The 14,410-nt window shown below is 43.6% G+C and overlaps 1 protein-coding gene across 2 annotated transcripts in view; it reads left to right on the forward strand.

The window, feature by feature from the left end:
* The window catches only part of FNDC3A (fibronectin type III domain containing 3A), a 1,256,364-nt gene that overhangs the window by 284,868 nt on the left and 957,086 nt on the right, over nucleotides 1-14,410 (forward strand). For both annotated transcript variants that reach the window (XM_078657339.1, XM_078657340.1), the window contains exon 4: nucleotides 9,446-9,521. In XM_078657339.1, coding sequence (XP_078513465.1) covers nucleotides 9,446-9,521 — 76 coding nt within the window. The remainder of the gene's footprint in view (nucleotides 1-9,445; nucleotides 9,522-14,410) is intronic.

Below are 14,410 nucleotides of genomic sequence, written 5' to 3' on the forward strand. Positions count from 1 at the left end.
TTTGAGTACTTGGCTGAATAAATTGGGGGGGGGGAGAGGTTTTGACACTTGACCTCTGGGAAGCTAGATCATGGCCCCACTAAAGATTAAGATCTGCATTTCAAGGCCTCATGGCAGACAGGACTGAAATTTAGGGACGACGTCTGTGGTTCAAGGGGGGACCCTCTGAATCACCCCCTACATCAAAAGTACACTACAGTATAACTACTGATGTCACACTTCAGCAGGGCAGAGATACACTTGGGACCACACATCCTGGGCTGCAGGGTGTACACTGCCAGAGGAATCTGTTGTGCATAAGGATGAAACTGCCATTGAAAGGGATTGTGCACCCTGCCTGAAAAGAGGCTGGCCCGGGCTGACTACCTGCTGCTGTGTGGCTCCCTAGAGTGTGCTCTTCAAGGGTTTGTTGGCTTTCCCCTGTTCTTTGTGGAGGTCTCAGGGACATCAAAGACTTCTAATGAGAGACCTACACAGTCTACATGTTTCACCTGGAGAGTGGTGCCCTCTCAAGTGACTACTTCGTCTGCTGGATCCTGACTGCAGCACGGTGGGTGCGTGAAACTAAGTATTCTGCCTGGATACTGAATTGCCTTGAACGGAGCCCCCAAACTGTGCCTGCATCTAAGGAGTGTGGCCCCTGAATTGTAGGGCCTCAGCACGCACAAGCATCTCGTTGGTGATGAGCAGATTTACCGGTTGCGGTACTCAGTGTGGCCTGCATTATCGTCCGTGCTGCATCTCTCTTGTGTGACACGCCGACTGCATGCTCATTGCGTGCGGTGTCCGATCTACAGGTTGTGACCCTCAGAGGGAGGGCACATCCGTAGTAGTGCCGCATTCTAATTCGTACAGTACTACTGAACTTGCGACTGTGTGTGGGACCGGATTGTCTGGTGCGATTAGTATCATTGCACACCAGACGTTGTGCCTCATTTCCAGGAAGGTACGGCGAACCTGACTCTTAGTTGATTGGGACTGGATTGGCTGGTGCAACTTGTATCATTGCGCTCCAGATGTTGCGCCTCATTTCCTGCGAGGTCCGGCAAACCCGACTCGTGGTTCATTGTGACCGGATTGTCTGGTGCGACTCGGATCAATGTGCACCAGATGTTATGTATCACTTCCCGTGGGGTGCGGGGACTGCTGTACCCCCCATTCACAGAGTGTTCCATTTTACCCTCAGTGTTGCGAATCAACAGCCTTCACCTCACCTTGTCTGACGTCTTCATGTTGCCCGGTAGTATCGCCTGGATCGGGCCTTGGTGGTGAGATTTAGTGACTGGGATGAGGAACACTTCAGAGATTGATCCAAACGGGTCGAGAGACTGCGTGACCCCTCTGTGCTTCGTAGAACTAGGCTGGTGCCGCAAGGCCAATTTAAGGACCTCTTGATTGAACTTGGACAGCCTCTAGTCAGTTTCTGCTCCGCATAAAGTGGGTGAACTTCCCAAGTGGTGGCCAACCCCCCATGTGTCGACTGTTGCCAGGTTACCCTGATAGTTACTCCAGCCTTCTCCCCGGGCCCCTGACTAAGTATGACTCTTGCCTTATACTGGTATAGTAAGGTTTTTTTTTTTTTTTTACTCAAACCTGTAGGCAGAGTAGTGGGGTTAACTGAGAGGTGTGGGGGAGATTTTGCCATGGTGTCCGCATTTATAAAAAAGTTACATGCCAAATAACATTTGCACTGCGTTACAGTGGCGAGTGCGTGTATGTGCGACTGTGCTTCATAAGGACATGCCGATATCCTGTGCATCGCGTTTCAGCGCTGTGGGAGTGTTGGGAGAGTGTGCTGCATGAGAACAGCTTGCTAATAGTTGCATCGTGCAGCGGTGTCGTTTTACTTGTTTATTTCATTACCTAATGACCCATGGTGCTGTTGAACAGTGTTATAAATTCCTGTGTGTACACATTCCTGATATGGGTGTGACCTGGGGTGCACCCTAGAAATATATGGATTTGATTTGTGTTATTTGCCAGGATGGGCCCAGTTCTGACAACGTATCACACCACATAAGGGTGCTGGGGGTAAAATAGGATTTTCCCAAGTGGGCATATTACTGATGTGATTTTAACACTGTTTGGCCTAGTACAGCTAGAAATATTTCCAAGTGTGAATTATGCCCAGAAATACATGATGTTCATGTTGTTTTAATTAATGTTTGTGTTGAATGTAATCTTTATTTACATACAGCACATGTTAAGTCTCTTTTGTGTGAGAGTGCTGTGCCGATGCTTTACACATTGCCTTTGTGATAAGCCTTACTGCTCAGTGCCAAACTACCCAAGGGTGAGCGCAGGCCATACAGTGAGTGTAATCACCTAACCCTGACAGGAGTGGTAGATTCTGCCTGGCTTGGGCACCGCCTCAGCCAACCAGAAAGTACCAGTTTTAACGAGCACTGAAGGAGTGATCCACTCATTTCTATTATACCAAAACTAGGCAAGAATCTTACCCACTGTAACTTATATTGCCCAATATTTCTGCTAAAATTGCATGTGAAGCTTCGAACTGACCTACAGGTCTCAGGTTTGTTAAACAAGCCCCCTTTTCTAATCCACCTGGATGGATCAGGCTTTCTTAAATCTCTACAAAGAAGTGACAACACCTAGAAATAGATGAAGCATCCATTCCATAGTTCTCTCGATGCTGAAAATATATTTGACTGAGTGGATTATAGTTTTCTGGACACCATGCTGAAGTCTGTGGCCTTGAGTCAAACTGACCAGCTGTCACAAACGTAGAGCGAAAGTTAGAGCTAATGGGATAATATTTAGACCATTTTTAATTGAGTAAGACAAATAAGATATGGTTTAACAGTGCTGCTTTTTGGTCTAACCATAGATCCTAATATGGAGCCATTGCTAAACGAAATAAGATCAATAAGAAAATCAGAGGGGTCCGAAACAACCAAAGCACTTTCAAATTGTCCCTGCATGCAAATGATTTATTGCTGTCAGTGGTGGAACCACAGTCTCCCTGCTCAAATAGGAAGTGCCATTTACAGCAGAGTAGCTGGTTTTCAAATCAACCTAGATAGCAGAGTAGCTGGTTTTCAAATCAACCTAGAGAAGTCAAATGATTCGCCAAAGGCAATTCATCTTACTTGCTCCCTGTTACTGTCAAGAAATTCAACTAAGTTTCACGTGGGAGTGGCTGGGTGATTAGTGGTGCTTTGAAGACCATATAATCGCTTGTGTCCTGTTACAAATCATTTCTCGTCTACACATGCAACAAATAGCTAAAATCTTTTTCAACTCCCTTATCAACAAGACCATTATGATCATGTGATTTTTCCTTTTCCCCACCATTGCCCCAAGGTCATACCAACCCTTTTCTTTCCCCACAACATTATTATTGAATTTGAAAAACTGCAAAACTGACATAGAATATTCTAATCATCTTGCTTAAGCATACAAAGTAATCTAATATATAGCGTCCCCCTAGAGAAAGTCCACAACTCAAAAAGCCTCACGAAAAAGAAGAACAGTAATTTTAATTAAAAATATTGTAAAAAATAGAAACAAAAATCAAAATATCAAATGTTTTAACTTCTTAATCTCACTAAGTAGACTCTGGCACGAATCTTCACTTAATTTCACTTTTGTAACAGTTTGCTATCACGATCATACTCTCACCAGAGGCTTCTGAGTGTATAGACATAAAAAGCTACATTGATAGGGAAATCTAAACATCTTAACCCCAGACACTTTCTTAGAATATGGAAGACAACCACCATATATAAAATCAAACCCATACAAGTATAAACACTACAATTGAAAAATATAAAAAATACAATGCAAAGTACATGTATATATGTTGTGCATGATGAAATGTTTTTATATGTATATAGATGGTAATGATGATTACTATGGAGGTTTTTACATATATACAAAGGTTTGAGTTTGTATTACAACTTTATTAAATTGCCTATTTTGCACATAAAAGCGAGATTTGCACAAAAAGGTATTTAAACCGAGATAATAATTGCGAACTTTGCACGTAAAATCAAGTTATTTGCACAAAAATGAAGTACTGTATTGCATAATTTGCACATAAAGTGTTATTGTACAATTGAAAAAGTTAAATCATGTGTTTAAAATTGTAAAAAAGACTAACTATAATTGGGTATTATACCGATATAGAAATGAAAGTGTCAGAAATGTAGCCTTTTTGCACTTAAATTCGAGCACTGTCACTTTAATTGTATCACAAAAAAAGAAAAAAAGTGAGAATTGTTGGCATAAATTGAGTCAGGTGACAACCTTCCGTGTCATGTGATCAAGGTACTTCAGGTACCGAAATGCGTAATGGCCGACAGAAAAGTAACAGCTGAATAAATAAGAACTCTTGGCACCAACCTGGGTCTGTGCTCCACGTTTTTTTCTGGAGAGGAAAGCGCGGGTTGTCGGCTCGTGGTAGTGGAGTGGTGAAGATATATATATATATATATATATATATATATATATATATATATATATATATATATGTATATACATATATACATATATATGAAGCAACCTCCGTCTCCTCGCGCACTCGCTCTGCCACGACCACGCCTGTGGACACAGACACGGACCAAATTATCTTGGATGCTGTTAAATTTTATTCAGCTGTCGCCATAACGTTTCGGCACAAAGCCTTGATCACACATATATATATATATATATATATATATATATATATATATATATATATATATATATATACACTATTCAATGCAGTGGGCGCCCAATGTAACACTGTCATCAGCAATCATTCTGTATAGTGTCATTTTGGGGGTAGGAGTGAATGAAGGCTTCTGCTTATCCCTAAGTCAGTAGCTTTGCCTAACCCCTAGAATCCAGCCATCAGGGTGGCCCTTTCCATCAAATGTTCTGCATGTGAGCATGTCTCTATACTCGCTTTGTAACAAAGTGAAGGCTGCATTGCCTATGTGCAGTGGACGCACGTGTGGGGTAAGACGTTGTTTTGTTTCTTAATTATTGTATATTTGGGAGTATTTCAGTCATGTACCCCATATGATCTGTATATAAGAGCCCACCCTCTGGCCTTATATACCTCTTCTTTTATTATTATTTTTTTTAAATATATTTTATTATTTTTCCTAAACAAAACAAGTGCATTTTATATCAAATGACAGTTGTACACTTAGCATCATGTTATGAAAATACACTGTTTTCTGTAGAATATCTCCTACATTCAATTATGCATTAGAAGTACTGGAAAATACAGTCCATAATATTTGTTAAATCTTAAAACATCATAATATCAATCAAATTCTCTGGAGATATTCGTCCCCGCCAATGTCGTAGATCTGCAACTATTCACTCATCATTAAATCAGATATCACGAAATGCAATCCCTTTCCCTCCCCCTCCCTGATGGCTTAACAAATATTTGTAAGTAATGGTAATGACAAATCATAGCTGTGTCAACAGTAAATGTGCATAATACAGTAAACCAGAAAGCCACATTGTGGTGTCAGAGGTAGTTGCATGTGTGAAAACATTGTAGCCGTCCTCTTAAGGAGGTGTAATCGCTTGAGGCGGAGTCTCCAACTCGAGTCCTTGTCAGCGTCAGTATGCTGCGTTTTCAATAAGTGTACTAGTGCCTCCCAGGCCCTTGCCAGCTCCAATACCTTATCGCTTTTAGCACTGGCTGCCAACTGCAGCTTCGTGATTCCCTCGCATTCCGCCCATTTAATAAATTCAGTACGCCATCTCTGAAAACTAGGGCCCTTCTTCTCCAGTGGGCTGTTATTTCCTTATTCACTAGCAGAAGTCCCAAGTCTATAAACGTACTTGTTATCTTATTCCGACAGGTATGGGGGAACCAGTGCAGCAAACGGAGACCTATAGTGGATTCTATGTCCCTGTCCGTAACAGTATGTAAAAGAGCGACCACCTCTTCCCAAAATTTACCAAGTTGAGGACAATTCCACAGCATGTGACAGAAATCCACTCCTATCAAACCGCAGCGTATTGCTGAAGTCACATTAAAATATTTATAAATTTTTTCAGGCATAAGGTATGCTCGATGAAGAATAAAGAAATGTACTAGCTGAAAGCGTGCATTCCTAGTGCCTTTCCATGCACGTTCCACCAGTCCCGCCCATGCCTTCTCAAGAATTTCGTCACCTAGATCTACTTCCCATCGCTGCCGGAGCGTTACTAGTGGGGTCAATCGCTCGCTTGTCATTCTGCTATATAAGCAGGTAACTGCCTTGATGGCGCCAACAGCTAGGACTACATACTGACAAACCATGGAGGTGGGCGGTTCCCTGAGTCCTATTTTCCAATGCGTCTGATGTTACAAGCGCTAAGTGTAACAAGTAGTCTCCCCAAGCCAATTCATATCTGTCCTGTAATACCTCATGTGGAATCAGAGAGCCATCTTCATATAGATCCCCTATGGTGGTCAGCCCCCTCTCCGCCCAGTCCATCAGCGCCCCCAGCTTCCGCCATGCGGTAGAACACTACATATCGCCAACGGGATCTTAGGGGCATATGGACGCTCTATTTGTGCGCGTCTTTGACATCTGAGCTTAAACGTCCCTATCTCTCGAGTTAGAGAGGAGGCTGGGAGTGGCAATTGCAGTAGCAGTTTGGAAAATGTTTGCCTATGTAGCTGATTCCACTCACCATCATCAGCACTGCGGAACGTCCGTGCCACCACCTGAGTAAGACACTGTAGTTGTGCCGCTAAATAATACGATTCAAAATCAGGGACCGCCAGTCCAACCTCCGATTGCGGTCTCATTAGTGTGTTAAGAGCCACTCTCCGCCGTCCCCCAGCTCAGAGGAACCCAACCACCATCGACTGGAGTTGCTTAAAACCAGATGCTGGGATCCAGATCAGCAGCATCCTGAAATACAGCAGTCTGGGGAGCGCTACCATCTTGAGAATGGCCACTCACCCAGCTACCGAAAGGGGGAGCGTACCCCAAAACTCAATGCAACCCTTAAGTGCTCTGATAGCCCTGCCCACGTTACCCTCCAATAGATCAGTTTGGGTGTGATAAATGCGAGTGCCAAGATACATCAGACATTGTCGCTCCCATTGTACCCCCTGCATATGCACTTGGCCCTCACCCTGCAGCACCGTGGGGAACAGGCAAGTCTTTGTCCAATTTACCTTTAGACTTGCAACTTTGCCAAGGTCCTCCAATAAAACCTTCGCACCATGAAGGGCACCTTCCACATCAGCGAAAAACAGAAGGAGATCGTCGGCATATAATGCGATATGATGAATTTGCTCTTGCACTCTCAATCCTGCATAATGCAAGCCCATCCTAGCCCGCGCCGCCAGCGGTTCCATGGCCAGGGCGAACAATAGAGGAGAGAGGGGACAACCCTGCCTCTTCCCTCGACTCACAGAGCAAGTGTCTGATATCATCACTCCCGTCTTCACATGCGCTGTGGCCTGTCTAAACAAAAGAGATGTCCACTCTACAAAGCCATCGCCCAATCCAAATTGTCAAATGACTTGGAACAGATATGGCCATTCCAAGCTATCAAAAGCCTTCTCGATATCTATTGCCAAAATGGCAGCAGACTCTTTGTGGTAGGTGTCAGCCTCCAAAATAGTAATGAGGTGCTGTACATTCTAAGCCATATTCCGAGTTCGTATAAAACCCGCTTGATCCGTGTGTATTAATTGGGCCATATATGGGAACAGGCGGGTCACCAAAATCCGACTCAAGATTTTATAATCTGTGGTCAGCATTGATAATGGCCGATAGGCAGTCCTGTCATGGGGAGGCTTACCCGGTTTTAGCGACAGTATAATTAACGCCCTCAAGTGGTGGCAGGTAAGAGTCGCTCTTTCCTCGCAGTATTATACAGTGTCACCAATCTAGGGGCCAACAGGTCGACATACGCAGTATAAAATTCCACCGGGAGGCCATCCACACCAGGGCTCTTTTTTCGGGCCATATGCTCCCATGTGGTCCGGGAGCTTTTCGTCCCGTTTGCCGCAGGAGGAACCCCCATGTACGATGCTGCTTGGAATCCAGCATGAGATTGTAGAGCCTGATTGGATCATTTAATACACACTCTCAAATAAAACATTCATAGTTGATCAGGGTGTGCTGAGGCACGCGGGTAGGCAACACATAGGTAGCATACTGTGTCAGTACCAGGGTTTGGTATGTCTTATTTTCTCTAGACCAGCCAGGCACCCAGCTCCAGCGGGGGACATCTTTGTGTGACCTCCCTCTTCCTGAATCACAGTCCGTGCTGGGGACTCACATTGTCGCTGGAGTGCACAGTAATGTACAACCAGGCCCCATATGTCCAGAACTTACTTTACTAGGGATGAGTTTCCAGTAGTGTTCAAGCTGCTCAAGGCAATACGCAACGTCTGAGTTGGTGCCCCACATCCTCAATGCAAAAGTTGCATTTAACAACCTTTGCTACCACCCTTTTTCTCCAGATGGTATGGAGAAAAATTTTCATGCAATGGATTCTTTTTTCGTGGTTGTTGTTCTTCCTCTTGTTTCCGCTGCTCTTCCTCCTGCTCTCTTTCTCCTCCTGATGCCATTTTCAAAAACACCAGAAAAAATTAAAGAGTTCCACCTGAGGTGCAGAGGTGTCAAGACTAAGGACACACATCCAAAGAAGAAGAAATGGGAAGGAACTTTCAGTATAAGAGGTTGGCAAGTGTTCAAACCAATCAAATGTATTTGTCGCTCTGTCACATTAAATCCGTGGTTCCGTCGCAGCGGCGCCACCATGCCACCCAGAATCTGGAAATTTTTTAATAAAACAACCATGTAAGCTAGTGTTACTTATTGGAATATAAGTTTCTATGTTATTTTACTAATTAACTCAAACATCAATTTAATAATGTCCATTTATGTTTTTAAAAGTTGATAAAAATCACGCCGGATTCATGGTCCCCCCAGGGAGCCCGGAACAGGAAGTATGCATGGGCTGGGATAGCGGCAGTTTCGCGAATTACAAACATTTGGAAAAAAATCATTGTTATTAAAAGAATTAAAGATATGTATTGCGGTATAAAGCCTTATTGATTGGGCCAAATGATGTCAGGTAGAAGTGGCAGTAGCCTGTTGGTGGGCAACTTGGCAAGTATGTTGTTGCCTACATTCATAATGGACTGGGGCCTGTGTGAGTCACTGCCTTTAGAGGGTTTATCTGGTTTCAGAATGGTGACATCAGCGGAGAGAGGGAGGTAAGCATCCCTTCATCCTGGCCTCCTCGTATACTGCCAGGTGGTGCAGTGCCAGAAACTCCGATAATTCTAAGTAAAATGTTACTTGTCTAGCTAAGCTCTTTGCTTGTACTAAAAGGGTCTGTTGTGAGGAGAACAAACTTGTTTTCGTTTTTGATCGTTGTATGTGCTCATCGTGAACTGCATATATAACCTTTCTTAGTTGTATTTTGTCTTACTGCCTGTAATATTTTGCATATTTTGTAGGTTATTCTGGTGCAGGTAAACCCAGGGGAAGCATTTACAATAAGGAGAGAAGATGGCCAGTACCAGTGCATTACAGGTATGGTTTATATTTTTGTGTGTAGATAAAACGGTATCATCCTAACTGATATGGTTATTTGCAGTAAGTTGGCGTCACTCATTAAACTTCATCACATATTTATTTATTTTAAAAGTTACTTTTTTCCAACTGGAGCCAAGGTTTCACCTAATTTTTCTGTGGTCGACTTTATCTTCACAGCGTATACTACAAAAAATCTGTTTTGCTGGCATTCTGTTTACTGTCTACCTTAAGTGATCAGTCAGGTCAAAGACTAGGCCTTGCTTTTGTGTGTAGTTGATGATGTGTGGGTTTAGTCCTGTACTTAAATCAATAAATTAATGAGTTTTATTGAATCCCTTCCTCAGTCTTTCACATGCAGTTTTCTGACGTTTTACCAGTGGCGTTCATTACTTCCTCATATTTTGTTTCTTATAATGTGCAGGAGTAAGTGCTGTTGAATTGTCTAACGTATACATCCGTCCGTGAAAATAAAGTGAATTTGGTACCCCTCGTCATCAAGAGTAGAATAACATGATCCTTAAGCATTTTCTTTTTTTACATAATTCATAATTATACATATGTGTAATGATACGTTATTTGAATATCTCAACGTATAAATGGGATGATAATGTCACGAAAGGATAAATGGTGATAGAAGTAAGACTTATTATTGGTACGTGCAAATGGACTGATGACTGATCTGCTATATACAAATGTACAAAATGTTTTTAAATTTAAGTATAAATGGTGCACACTACCTTCACATAGCCCTAGTTTTACTAATGGGCAAAATCAGATGTAAATACTATGAGGCAAGAAAGTAGCGACTTTTATTTCATTTATAGTTTCCTGGAAGACATCACTCTTAGCCATAGGTTTCTTTCCTATGGTGGTTTTGGAGTTTCTGGACAAGAGAAGCGTTTAACTGCATTCATCATCATGATTTCTTTTCAACAAACCTAGAAAAAAGTGGAGGGGGTAAAATGTGAACATTGGGGCGGGATGCGAGCAGGACCTACCTTCATGAAGCTCCTGGTGTCAAGCTCTCCCTGATTTGCATTCACCCCTCAGGAGAGACCTTTAGATGAGAAACTCCACGAAGAGTAATGGAGAGACAGGGGACTCGTGGGAATTAAATTGGGAAAGTAAGAATAACTGCAAGACAGAGTCAAGGCTGTATGTTGGCTGGTCAGCTCTATTCCGTAACACTCTGTGGACGCTGCGCAGAAGGTCTACAATGGCAGCGGAGGAGTAGAGTGTGTGAAGTGCTGGCGGATTGCAAAGGAGAGGAAAAAGAAAGTTGTAACACTGAAGTACCTCATAGACATGAATTCCGTTCTTCCAACAGGAACAGCCCCTCCTCTTCCCATGAGAAAATTAGGTGTGTAAGGAGAAGCCATCTTGGGGGGGTGTCCTAAATAGGTAGCTAGATGAGGTCTGTAAAAATAGAAATGGTAGGTACAATTGTACTGTCGAGTGAGGAGTGCAGGACACAAGTGCCCCTATTATTAGATGGGGTGATTCAGGACTCTAATACATTGGTTATAACACATACAGAGAGCCAACTAGAGAAGAACAAAAACATATTTATTCTTCCTCTGGAGGATGACTTCTAAAAAAGTGCGTTTTAAAGGGAGATAGGAAATGCTTCCTTTAAGAGATACTCTGAAACAGTGCCTTACTTGAAACTTGAGTTTTGGGACAGGAATGTCTCCTACGTGTTAGACAGTTGTGTTCCCCTGCCCGGAGTGTTCACCTGCATGTATATAAGGTGTCTTGATTTTTATTTTGGCCACGGCATCATGCTAAACAGTCATTGTGTCTAGAGGGTTAAGCCTGTTCCCGAGTATGTGGACATGTCCTGTGAAATGAAATGGCACATCAAGCGTACCCTCATCATGAGCTGTGGACTGTTATCGCTGCTCTGGGTAAAGTGCATAAAGAGGCGGTTGCCGCATACCATGTATTTCTTTTTTTAAAGAGGTAAGAAGTGTTACCAGACCCTTTTTTGTTTTTTTTTGTTTTCTGCTTCCATGTTCTGATCCTGCCATCTGTCACAGGACCTTATTGTCTACCTCCTGTTCTAATCCCATTGTTTTTTTTTTAAACATTTTTATTCCAAGCAATATGCGAAAACAATCTTAAGTGCAGATAATCAATAAAGCATTTCACATCATCATCACGGTTACATGTAAATATGAGAAAGCCACAGTTATTCATTATGCATTTAGGACCCAACTCCCTTCACATATTCCTGGGTTATCAGTCCTCCTCTGAGTCTGAAGCACTGTCATCTCGGTCTGGTGGTGGAGCACAAATATTCCCTCTGTAGGCATTCCAAGCCCCCCAGATTTTGTTCCATTTTTTGGGGCACCCCTCCTGTCAAATACTGCTCTTTCAGTTATCATGGCTGTATCCATATTCCCACTCCATGCTGCTAGAATAGGCACCTGAGCTCCTCCCCATTTTTGTGCTATATTCCTTTTTGCAACCATCATGCCTTACCAGAACTTTTTTTAATTTTTATTTTCAGAATGTTTTTTGCGTTTTTTAAACAAACATGCCATACAATGAAATACAACACCTCCTCGACCACAATCAGTTCCCTGGGCAGGCCACTATAATAGCATTCCAAGCAGGCAGTATCGGAGCTCTACGCACTCCTCTACATTCTTCTTCCCAAATCACTTCCTCTAGCAATCTGCCCACTTCTTCAGCTTCAGCCCCCATCTATATATATATCAGAGCCACCGGCTGTTTTCCAGCTCTTTGTCAGCTGTTTACGGGCGAGCATTAGCACCAAATCCACAAACCTGTCCATCACCTTTTGGGCTGCACTGCATCTACACAGGCCCAACAAACTAAATTGCGGAGTACACTTAAAGTGCCTATCTGTAGCTCAGCAAACAACTTTTAGGACACTAGCTCAGTACAGTGTCAAAGTTGGAGAGAACCACACCATATGGTAGAATCCCACATCGACCACACGGCATCGAGGGCATGCTGAGATAGGACCAGGGTACATGGCATATCGGGGTGAGGATTGCCCTGTGTAGGTAATAACATTGAATGAGTATAAATCGAGCACTCCCGGACACCTTGGGGGCTAGCTCCAGGGTCCTCTTCCAAGTCGAGCCTAAGTCCTCCTCACAGCTCTGCTACAACTGAGTTTAGTTTAATCAAGCCCTCTTCAGCAAAGCTCTATAAATAAGTAACACATGGACTCATGTTCTGGGGGTTCTGAAGTGTTCCTGCCCCTACCACTCACTGACTCTGCCCAATAGAGCCCTGTGCAGCAGGAAGTGTCCCAACGAGATGTCCTATGCCTCCCTCAAGTCCAGAAAGGAACAAGCTTCACTCCGCGCAAAAAAATTGCACAGCATAGAATGTCCCACCTCCATCCACCGGTGCAGCCCTGACCAACCCCCCTGGGTGCTGCCAACGCAGAGCAACTTTCAAGGGTTGCCCTCATGTGTACAGAGCCCTATTGCGTGTTCTCTGTAATGCCCGTGCCCATGCATAATGCGCAGTCCTGACCAACATGTTCTTGTCAGGCACCATGGAAGCAGGAACCGGTTTTAATAAGATGCTAGTTAAGAGAGTTTTGAATGGCAATTCACGTTCCCGGTGGCCCAATTTATCCCAGAGCACTGACTGCCATTCTAACTGTGCAGCCAAATAATAAAGTTCAAAATACGGCGCTGCCAGTCCTCCCTTATTCCCCAGCAATCACAATTTCCATAGTGCCACCTGACTCCGTGAAGTCCCCGAGTATAAAGTAAAGAGGATACCATCTAACTCCCGAAAGAACCCACGTGGGAGTGCTACTGGCAGGGCTGCAAATAAGTAGAGGAGCCTTGACAAAACCACCATCTTTGCAGCTCAGGGCAGCAATGGTCCGGCCAAAGTTACCCTAGTAGATTAAGACCCTTAGAGTGATAAATGGTGACTCCTAAATAGCAAATGGTAACAGATTCACACCGTAGCATCTGGACGGACGGGAGGGTTCGAGCCTCCCCCAGGTCAGTTCGCAGTGAGTATACGCAGGACTTGTTCCAGTTAACCTCCAGTCCAGACAAGTGTCCAAAATCTCTCAAAGCTGCTACCGCCCCCTCCAGCTTGGAGTTGTTACCCCTTATATATAACAGCATGTCATCTACATACAGAGAGAGGTACAGTCACCAAGACCTGTAGTCTCCTAAAGTGACCATCCTGCGGAATTGTACACGCAAATGGCTCTAAAGCTAGAGCAAATGAAAGAGAGGACAAGGGGAAACCCTGCTAGGTGCCCGGCTCCACCGTACACGTCTTACTTAGGAAGGATCTGAACCATGTTTTCTGTCTCAGTCGAACCATGAAATCAAGGCAAGAGGAAAAGGAGAGTGGACCTCATAAAGAATGCCAAGCAGCCAAAAACCTGAAAATGCTGGAAATCCCTTAGGAAGAAGGCAGCAAAGATTTGAAGAATTTGAAGATTTTTTGGTGACGTGGATTATGAGACCCTTTAGATTTTCAAATATCCCCTCTAACAGTAACTACAGCAATGTCTCCACTTGTGATGTCCTTACCAAAGCATGCTGTCCCCGAGTCATCATAAACATAGGTCTCAACTGGGCCCTAGTTCATATCCTGTTGATAACGAGCAGCTCCTTTCCACACTGGACAGTCCAGGACTGCTTCTTCCTAGAACAGTCAGCAGCTCAGCTGGAGGTAAGTTCCAAAGGAGCGTTCAACTTCTGGTAAGAAGTCTTCCTGGCTGGTTCTTCTGAGATCTTCTAAAGTTCAAACAATTGTAATTTACTGGTCCTGGAGGTTCCGTCTTTAAGGAAAACTGGAACTGGTTGTAGGAATGTAGTGTCCAATCAGAAGGCATACTATCTTAAAATAAATTTGGACTCCCTGACTAC

Source organism: Lissotriton helveticus, chromosome 8, assembly GCF_964261635.1.
Source record: "Lissotriton helveticus chromosome 8, aLisHel1.1, whole genome shotgun sequence".
Lineage (NCBI taxonomy): Eukaryota > Metazoa > Chordata > Amphibia > Caudata > Salamandridae > Lissotriton > Lissotriton helveticus.